The 10,129-nt window shown below is 41.2% G+C and overlaps 1 protein-coding gene across 1 annotated transcript; it reads left to right on the plus strand.

Moving 5' to 3' along the window:
• The first annotated feature begins 276 nt into the window (after positions 1 to 276).
• On the plus strand, positions 277 to 9,525 carry PLAU (plasminogen activator, urokinase). Its single transcript, XM_056352567.1, has 11 exons — positions 277 to 387; positions 1,890 to 1,998; positions 3,092 to 3,146; positions 3,321 to 3,425; positions 3,958 to 4,123; positions 4,452 to 4,537; positions 4,637 to 4,826; positions 5,444 to 5,595; positions 6,597 to 6,737; positions 7,308 to 7,456; positions 8,300 to 9,525. The coding sequence occupies exons 2-11, from the start codon at positions 1,939 to 1,941 to the stop codon at positions 8,492 to 8,494; spliced, it is 1,299 nt and encodes a 432-aa protein (XP_056208542.1). The 5' UTR covers positions 277 to 387; positions 1,890 to 1,938; the 3' UTR covers positions 8,495 to 9,525.
• The last annotated feature ends 604 nt before the right edge of the window (positions 9,526 to 10,129 follow it).

Consider the following 10,129-nt stretch of genomic DNA (forward strand, 5'->3'; position numbering starts at 1 on the left):
TTTCAAGTCACTCATCTCGTAGCTCTCACGCACATTTTTATTTTTTGAATGCCCCTGAGAGGTTGCTGCCTGCCGCGGGGACCCCGAGGAGCCCCTTCCACCAATCCCACCCCCAACGAAGCTGGTGGCTTGCCAACTCCCCTCGCCCTCGAAACGTTTTAAAATCCCCCCCCCCCCCCCCAGCCCTGAGTCAGGTCCGCGGCCGTGCCCGCATGGCGGTGAGCGCCCCCGGTCCCGCCCCAGGTCCCGGCGGGCGCGGCCCCGCCCCGGGGCGGCAGCAGCGGGCACAGCCCCGCCTCGGCACGGCCTTTATAGCGGCCGCCGGCACCCGCACCAGCACCAGCGCCTGCTTCTGCCTCCGAGCCTGCCCGCCGCGCTCCTCCGCCGGTAAGTGCCGTGCTCTCCAGCCCGGTTCCGGGAGAAGCCGCTAGCTCTCGGTCGCACGGGATGCCGCGGTCGCTTTTGTAAATGGATCGCAAACAAGAGATCTGTGCTGCGCTGTGCCGTCTGCACGAGAAATCGGCGGCGCTGGTGCTGCTAAGGCTGGGCCTGGGAAACTCGTTAGAGTTGCAAATGACAGGTTTGCAGAGCTGCCAGATATGCTAAAAATTATGTTAATATGAATAATGTTTAAGGGAAAATGTATCTGCTGATAGCACAGTTCAATCTGAGGAGGGTGCATGTCCAAGTATCTGAGGTAGGATTTGCTTTCTTGCATTATGAAACCTCCTTGTAAGTAAAGGATACATCTGGAGTAGTGTTTTGGTCTGGGTCATGTCAGCTCTTTTTCAAACAAATCCAGTGATCTTTTGTATTCCCCATGTTTTGGATCTTACCACTGAATGGCCTTAGAGTACTGGGGCTGTATTTTTTTCCGAATAAAACTGAACTGGGAAATGCACTCCAAGTATCAGCAGGCATTCAATCTGCAGGACCAGACATAAGCTAGGGCGATGTGGAAACCTCTGAAGCAGGTACAGTGTGGAGCAGGTCTTTAGCACCAACTGGGTTCCGCATACCCTCTCCTACTGCAATGCATGACTTGCTGATGTAAATTAAGTTTCACATGAAACCTTTTTTAAAAAAACAAGTTTTCTAGAACTGAGAACAGTTTAAAAGAAATGATCCCATGACTTGCATTGCAATAAAGAAAAAGACATACCAGTACTTTACAGCTTTCTTCCCCCATCATTTTTACAAGTTATTTTTTAAGAGTTACGCTTGTGAAGACTGCTGTACGTGCTTGGCTACAAGATCTAGCTGTGTATAAGAAATCAAGACTGAATATGTCCTAAGCCTCTCTACCACTGTAAATAAGGGAGGTAACATCAAGACTAGACTTGCAGGAGTTTGCAGTGGTCAGAGGCACTCAGTGAGGTGGCTAGGCTGATGCAAACGCCTAGCCTCAACAAGGTGCAGTCAGCAACTACAGAGGTAATGGAAAACAGAGGCTTCCCTTTCATACCCTAAATGCAGATGTTCAGTGCTTTTGTTGCATGGTAGTAATAAATCAGTTAAATAGGTACAAACAGCTGGACAGCAACTAAAACCATCTGCCAATTCCTTAATGGTGTGAGTCCATGCTGCAGAAACTGAGTATGGATTTTTCTGATTTCCTTCCCTCTGCTTCATTTAAACTGGTTGTATTGCTAAAAGTAAAAAAAAAAACCCCAACAAAAAACCCCACACACACAAAAAACCAAACCACCACAACAAACTTCAAACTATAATCTCTAACTTATTATATGGAAATAATAAGCAGATATTCCACAGCAAGTCAATGGTTAATTCTTCTGTCAATAGTGTTGTGACTTATTTTTGAAGACAGTAGAAGCAAGAAAGCTGACACTGCAAACTACAACATAACACTAAGTTCTTCTTATTTTCAGAAACAAAATAATACCGATAGAGGAACGAACTGAGAAGCTAACTAACAACATGAAGTTATTCATCTTCCTCACAGTAACCCTGGGCACACTTGCCACTGGACTAGATTCTGTAAGTTTTGAAATGGGGGGGGGGGGGGGGCGCGGTGGGGTGGTGTCACTTGGAACCACTTGTGGCTTGGATTATATGTCTGCTTTGGACAGTGTAGGCTCTTGAATTGAATTCTCCTTTTTGCTGCCTTTGCACGTACATCTGTTCCACATACACCTCCAAGAAACATGTTTTTGAACCCTTTGAGTTTTCTTTTGATTCTGTTCCACCCTAAGATGTCTGCTCGCATTCAAATAGTGAAGATATGCCATAATGAAGAAGTCTAGCTTTTCTGTTTTTGTCTTAATGGGATTTAGACCTGGACACTGAGCACCAAATGCTCACTGGTCTTTCACAGAGGTGGATATTGGACATTAACTAAATTTCCACCTCCCCCTACTTGAAAGTGTGACACTAAAAAAGGAGCAACAGATAAAAATCTGAATATTTTTTACTAACAACTTGTATGATAGTTTGTCAGCAGAGCCATTCACCAGCACTGTTAATTGTTCTAGCTCAGACAAGCACGCTTGACCTCTGGGAAAGGTATACCAAAAGCTTTATCTCATTTAATTCCACAGAGAAAGAAATACCCAGCCTGGAAAGCAAAGGCAGGACTTGAAGTACAGGGCAAGAATCTGTTGCATAAATCTACTGGCTTTTATTCCACAGTACAAATGTGAAGGTCACCAAAATAAGAGGCAGCTGGAGGATACTGCATCTTTGCTGCACTGCTTAGTGGCTGGGAGGTGGAGAGGGAGAAGTTCACTTCCCTGTTTTAGGGACACTTGCCACTGAGTGACACTTAGGTCCTTATAGCAGCAATAACTGCAATGTTGACCTGATGCAGCAGACCAGCTTGGTGGGGCTTTTCTGAGATTTTTGTGGTTTGATGTGTTTTTTCCAAACCAAGCAGAATGGGGAGCCATTCTGCTTTGCTCAAGTAGGGTGCCACTTATCATTCACATCATCATTCCACAGCCGGTTCAGCTGGTAACTACATGCAAAAAACTGTTAAAGGTATGCAGTAGAGAACAGAGCTTGGGCCCATAAAAGATAATCAAATCACATAAAAGAATCTGTTTTCCTAAAATACTTTTTTCTTTTCCTTTAGGCTTATAGCAAGAAGCACTACAAATTGCCATATAAACACAGATCATATCACAAAGGTAAATATCTGCCTGTTCTGCTTGAACCTAAAAAGAACTTGATCCTGTAATTACATCTTCATACAAGAAGGAAGACTCTTAATGATGCTTAAACACCTAAAATTTAGTTCGCAATTACATTTCACTTCATCATTCAATGTTTTGTCTCTAATTAGTGATGCCTTTTACTTGCAGAATGCCATTGTTTGAATGGAGGAACCTGCATTACCTATTACCTCTTCAGGGGAATTATCCGTTGCATATGCCCAGAAGGATACACTGGGACTCACTGTGAACTAGGTAGAGTATCTATTTTCCTTAATCCTAGCTTAATAGATTGAAAAGATCTAATGAATATGAAATGCTAAGTGAAAGTATTACCTATAAACACATGACTAGATATCCTTTAGCATTTTATGCTAACAGACTAAGTGAGGAGAAACAACTAAATATTGGCACAAAAGCAGGATCTCTTAATTTTTTGTGTCCCTACCACCTCACTGATGTTGCCTACCTCACAAGCACTTTAGTTAGATGTGAAAAAAGTGAACTTATTTGGGAGTGTTCAGGAACAGAACTGATTATATTGTCAAGTACACTGAAACTACTAAAGAAAATAAGCATGCTTTAAAGCATAAGATACTTGATGCTCAAAATACATATTGAAAAATTTTAATAAGAATACATTATCACTCAATATTTTGCATCATCTGTTTTCAAGTGTAATGCATGAACTTCTTTCTCATTGGAAGAATCAATGCAGAATATTTACTGTCTCAATAATATACATATTATAAACAAGAATATGCTGCTAACAAAACACTTTTCTCAGATGTTGACAGCATGTGCTACACTGAGGATGGGGAGGACTACAGAGGAATGGCAACAGAAGATGAGTGTCTGCCATGGGACCTTCCCTCTGTAATCAGGAGGGCTCCCTTCCATGCTCACTTGAAGAATGCTTTGCAGCTTGGACTGGGAAAGCACAGCTACTGCAGGTAAGAAAAACATCAGTTTCCTGGGATGACTTCTATTGTCACAGCCCCAGAAGCACCTCAAGTGATAATCTAATAAAACACTTACTATCAGAGAGGTGAATTTTGACTAAAATCTGGAATGTGACTCTGAAGTATTTAGTGTTCTTGCTTACCACCGAAGCTGATTGTACTGCAAAATTCCCTGTACTGAAACAGCAATAGTTAATTAGTTTCTCTGGCATATCTTGCAACAGAACACTTCTGGCTTTTCAGGACAGTTAGAATTCTAAGACACTATCACGTTTTAAAAAACTGCCTTTATGAAAAGAACACTTCCTTTATCTTCTAGAAACCCAAATGGAAGGAGCAAGCCCTGGTGTTACACCAAAAAGAGATTCACCATTCGAGAAACACCCTGCAACATGGACAAGTGTGGTAAGTAATATCAGCCTCAATACAACTGATTATTTTTTTAATAGCACAAGGTTGATTCTTAGTTGTAAGAATATCTGAACAAAATTTCTCCTTCCATAGGACCTGCATGTGGTCAAAGGAGCATCAGCAAGTACTTCAAGATTGTTGGTGGAAGCCAGGCAGAGGTTGAGTCTCAGCCTTGGATAGCTGGCATCTTCCAGACTAGAAGGGGCACTGACCAATTCCTGTGTGGTGGCAGCCTCATTGACCCCTGCTGGGTGCTTACAGCAGCACACTGTTTTCATGACCCGTAAGTTTAGTTCTGCATCCTTCTTACTTGCAACTTCCTTGTGATTTCTTTGTGTGACGCTTGCTGAACTTCAAAGTGTAGCATAGTAAGAATGTGCTTTTGATTGAGTAAAACAAGACGACAGCCATAAACATTAAGCCTGTGGGAGTCCAAGTCTAGCAGAAGGAGCTAGCAAGATATAAATGTCTTGGTGGATTATGCAATTTAAACAACTTTAGCCAAAATTGGAGCCAGGGTTTCATTTCACCTTAGCTGTTTGCAAAACAAAAATTGTGCTGAAAGGTGACAAGCTGTTGAGCAATACATTTATAAGTGGTTTTTGTCATCTTTCCTTCAGAAAACTGATCCTCCTGACCTCCTGCAGAGGATTCTCATTGCCAATGTCTGGCATTGGTAGCAGCTAGCTAGGGGTGCATTTCAAAATGCCTGAACGCCTGTCTTAATCCCTTCAAATGGAAAATCAGGATGATTTCCTTTAATGTATCAATTTTAAAGCTGACTAAATTTTGCTTTTTCTTGTCAGCATTAAACACAAAAAACCCTGGGACTGAATCTAAACTGTTTGACCCCTCTCTCAAAAACTGGTAGTCTTGATGAATCTCTTTACTCTCGCTCAGGTCAAACCCACTAGATAAATCCAGGTACAAAGTCTACCTTGGAAAGTCCATGCTGAACGTTACTGATGATAATGAACAAGTATTCATGGTTGATGACATCATTTCTCACCCAGAATTTACAGATGAGACAGGTGGCAATGACAATGATATTGGTAAGTGTCATCTTAATATGAGCCTTTTAAACACTGAGGATAGGTGAAGGCTACATATTTGAGGGCATACATCTTCTAAAAGTAGAACCAGAGATGAGATAAAGGGGAGCAGGAACTAGGTAACTAGGTATTTCTGAGAACTAGGCCTGTGCTAAACAAGGTTTTTCTACTTGTATAAACTTTGTGGTACATCAGATGCATTACCTGGCACACAGTCAACTATAAGCCTGTCTTATCTCTGGACCTGTACAAGGCATGGCTTTACCATAAGCACTGGTGGCAGCATCCCACTGCTACCATCTTACTCTCTGTCTACAGAGATAACACTGTATGTATAGTAAATGGAGGAAAAAAATGCATGCACAGTATGTTTCATCATAGTAGGGGAATGTTATACTGGGTACCACATTAGCCAAAGTTATCCTGAAATAAGAATTAATCCAAATTTCTGTAAATCTGTCTGGCCAATCCCTAAACTAAGAAAATCAGGAGGTGGGTTTTTGCAACTTGGACAGAACAGACTTGTCACTTGCATTCAACACTTGGGACTCTACCACTCCTTCAAAATTCCTGCTACTAAGGGAAAAAGACTCAAAGAATAGCTTCATAAGCCCTTCTGGTGAGAAGTTGAGTTTAAACTGCCCCCTCTTCAGCAGAGCAGCGGATGCCACCCTCTACAGCTGTTCAGGAAGTTGAGGTTTTAAAACACCTGAAGATACACTTGCAGAATAATTTTCTCTGAGCTATTGGGCTGTATCCTTCCAGGAAGGAAGTTCAAGTTGGAACATTTGCCAGTTTTAGTGCTGGGAAATTAATTTTGTTGTTACTAAATAATGACCTAGTGTCCTTCCAAAAGGAATGAGAGAACTTGTATGTAACCAGAACTAAATGTAATTACAACTATTCCCATTAAGTGTACCAAATACTACTATTGTCAGATAACTTAAGGGGGGGAAAACTTTGCTTACAAATCTAAGTATCTTCTCTCTCTTGTTTCTCAGCTTTGATAAGGATAAGAACATCTACTGGGCAGTGTGCAGTAGAATCCAAATATGTCAGAACAGTCTGCTTGCCAGAGAAGAACCTTGACTTACAAGAGCACACCCGGTGTGAAATATCTGGCTATGGGAAACAAGATCTTTGTAAGTGAATAACTTCTCTTTCCAATGTTGTACTTCCACAATGTGGGAACTGGATGTTATTTATACCATGATCTGCCAAGGATTAAAAAAAATATTTCATTCTATTATTCCATGTACTTCCTGTGCTTCCCTAAGGTGATCTTTGCCGTCATCTTCTCCAGCTGTCAGTGGCATTTTTCCTATCTGATGTTTCTCACACTTGTTAAGCATGCAAAGTAAGCCAAGATGCAAACCACAGCAATTTATTCATTCCTGATGTGATAAGGAGTAAAAAAAATTAAGCTGTTAAGGATTAACCAATAATTGTGCAGAGCTTCCTTCAAAAACTATCAAACTCTTTCTCTCTAAAACCAAATGCAAACTATAAAGCTCAGTAACACTTGTTTTTTCTCTTTAAAACCTCTTCCTTAACAGCAAAATTGAGGCAGTACTGCATAAGGTGGAAGTAAGCGCCTCAAATCAGATCTGGAAGGGTTATGCTAATTTTAAGTGCTGAATGTGTGCATTATGGTTTGTTTGGTTGGTTTTGTCCTGGATGGTGAAAATAGTTAAATACTCTTTTGTTTGCAGATGACTATTCTTATGCTCAAAGACTGATGTCAGCCACTGTAAACTTAATATCACAGAGAAAATGCAAATATCAATACTATGATGATGTCAGAGTTACTGACAACATGGTCTGTGCTGGAGATCCCACATGGATGACTGATGCATGCAAGGTAAAACTGGTTTGTTCTATATTCTGTATAATTTTAAATGCATAGACACTATATGAATTGGGTAGTGGCAACTTGTCATCCTACTAGTCAGAAGAGGCTGTGTTTGTGTAGCAGGAATTTAGTACGTTCAGTAGTGTGGCTAAACACATGGAAGAAGGCTGGGACATAGTTAGGTGTTACCCCCTCCTCCAGACCCTCCTTTGGAGGTGCAAGAAGTGCAGTAGCTCAGCCACTGTTACTCCTCAAGGCCTTATTTACAATCAATCCATTCAAGCAATGGCTGGTAGATATGCATCAGTTCCAGTCTCAGCCTGCACTTCCTTAACGCTAACTATAGCTCAGCGAAAGGATAAAAGTAGACTTGGGGGCACACTGACCCCCACCCCCCCCAGTTTTCTCAAAACTAGATTTACTTCCCTGCACTCTTACTGGGCAGAGTGATTATGTGAGCCACTGAAAAGAACAAGTGTTGTCATTAAGTTTACAAGTACCTTACAGACAGGGAGGCAATTGATTCTGTAAGGAACTGGGTGTGTTGGCTTTGACCTTGTAATCACTAGCCTAGTATCTGTGACTATAAACTTAAGATGTTGTGTGCAAAGTAACCATTCTCTCTGTGCCCTGCTAGGGGGCATCTAGAGAACTCCTTACCTGACAGACTGTTCAAGTCACAGCAGATGCTGAACCTTCTGCTCCATCTATGCATTGTTCTCAAAAATCAAAACTTTAGCTCATAGGTATTTACTAGCTTTTTTCACTCTAAAAAACCTAATCATAACATGCTCCCTGTTACAAACTCTCCAATATGCAGAAAATGGTCTAATATGCTCTTTCTGTTGTCAGGGAGATTCCGGTGGCCCCATGGTCTGTGAGCACAATGGCAGGATGATACTTTATGGGATTGTCAGCTGGGGAGATGGCTGTGCAAGGGAAAACAAGCCTGGTGTTTACACTAGAGTTACTCGATACCTTAACTGGATTGACTCCAATATGAATGCAGTTACTACCAAGAATCGTTTTGTTCCTGAACCAAAGTGACCTTTTGTCTACAGCTGGACTCAAATGCACAAGATTTAAGCCTATACTGATGCCAGGACACTGAAGTCCTGAATGACATGAGAGGCTTTTGTTTTAAATGCTTGTGTGGTCTGCCACTCCCATCGGTGCTCCTGAGGCAGAGAGATGGTTGATATATTATCTTACTTACTCTGAATTGCCTGAAAACCACTCAGTGGGAAGCTGAAATATTTAAGTCTTAAATGAATATTCCCATGCACGATACTATGCAATATTGTTATCTGTCCACTCTAATTTATGAACCAGCATTGGTCTGGAAGTATTGGTACAGTTTTAACTTATTTGACTCAAGTCTTCATTTTATACATGGCCTGAGTTTAAAATCTTTCCTTATCACACTGAACAATACTAAGATTCAGGTCTTGGAAACCTAACTTGTTAAGACCAGTACTGAGAAGAGTGATCAGGTTTAGCATCAGAAGGTGAAAGAAGCTGAATTGGCATTATTATCACTAATGTGTAAAGGAGGACCAAACCCTGCTTAGACTGACACAACACTTGGTGTGCAGGGTTCATTGCAACAGACCCAACATATAGTAACATCTAAGGATATCACCTGTAGCTGTGTCCGTGTTACAAACTCTTAATGTGTTACATTTAAGAACTATGCTGCAAGAAGGCAAATGGAAACCTGACTGACTTCCAGGTCCCATTTGAAGGTGTCTGGGTCACTGGAAAGCCTGATTATGTGACCCTTTTCCAGTACCTCTGCACCCAGGAGAGGATTTAAGGACTGTGCACCCACTGAATGCTGCAGGTGCCAAGTCAAAACTTATTGCCATTAATTTTATTGATATTATATGGTAACTGCTTCTTTTTTCCCCCAAGACTTATGCTGATTTTATTTTGAAACTTTTTTTTTGTTTTATAGATTTGTGTTATTTCTATGAGGGCTGGAACCTCACCCTTTATTTAATTATTTTTACTGTCTTTAACTTATTGTTTGTATTAAAGATGTTAAAATATCATTAAAGAAAATCCTATTATTCTTATGTGTCTGTTCCTTCTCTCTTCCAAGGGGAAGGGTATGATTTCAAGGAGAGCTGCTATTATTAAGTTCTAATCTGAACCATTAAGTCCCTTGGTAAAACACAAATGTTTGAAGTTTCTGTTTATAAAGCATTTTGTATGAGAAAGTAATGTCTTCTGCTCTGGGCTAGAGTGCTAGAGAACTGTGTGTGCAGTACCAAGACACAAAGCATAGGTTCAACAACAGTCATGACGATCCAATATCTGTGCTGTGTGCTTTAGGACTGCCATCTAGTCCTATAGATTAACTGTTTTCAAGTGGTTGCAGAACATTCAGTCAACATGTAAAGCAAAATATCCTATGTAGGCTTCATCCCAAGGGACTAGTTTTAGTGCTCAGGAACTGCTCTGTAATAAGATCCAAATCATGGGGGGGGGGGGGGGAGGGGTGGCAGTGAGGGAAGGACCAAGAGATTAGTTTCCAAAGTTCACGCTAGCTTAGCTAAAAAGCTACTGCATGTGGAAGAATGTGATCAAGCAACACCAGGGGAAGGTGCTAAAAGGAAAGCAATAGTTTCATCTTTCCTCAGTACTTCTTTATGGGCACTAATTTTTGAAAAGAAGAAT

This window comes from Falco biarmicus, chromosome 9, assembly GCF_023638135.1.
Source record: "Falco biarmicus isolate bFalBia1 chromosome 9, bFalBia1.pri, whole genome shotgun sequence".
NCBI classification, from domain to species: domain Eukaryota; kingdom Metazoa; phylum Chordata; class Aves; order Falconiformes; family Falconidae; genus Falco; species Falco biarmicus.

Bases quoted from the DNA above. Each gene is read 5' to 3' on its own strand.
- PLAU (XM_056352567.1), top strand. From the start codon at position 1,939: ATGAAGTTATTCATCTTCCTCACAGTAACCCTGGGCACACTTGCCACT. The intron at 3,147-3,320 runs GTAAATATCTGC...TTTTACTTGCAG, and splicing joins ACACAGATCATATCACAAAG to AATGCCATTGTTTGAATGGA. The intron at 4,827-5,443 runs GTAAGTTTAGTT...ACTCTCGCTCAG, and splicing joins GCACACTGTTTTCATGACCC to GTCAAACCCACTAGATAAAT.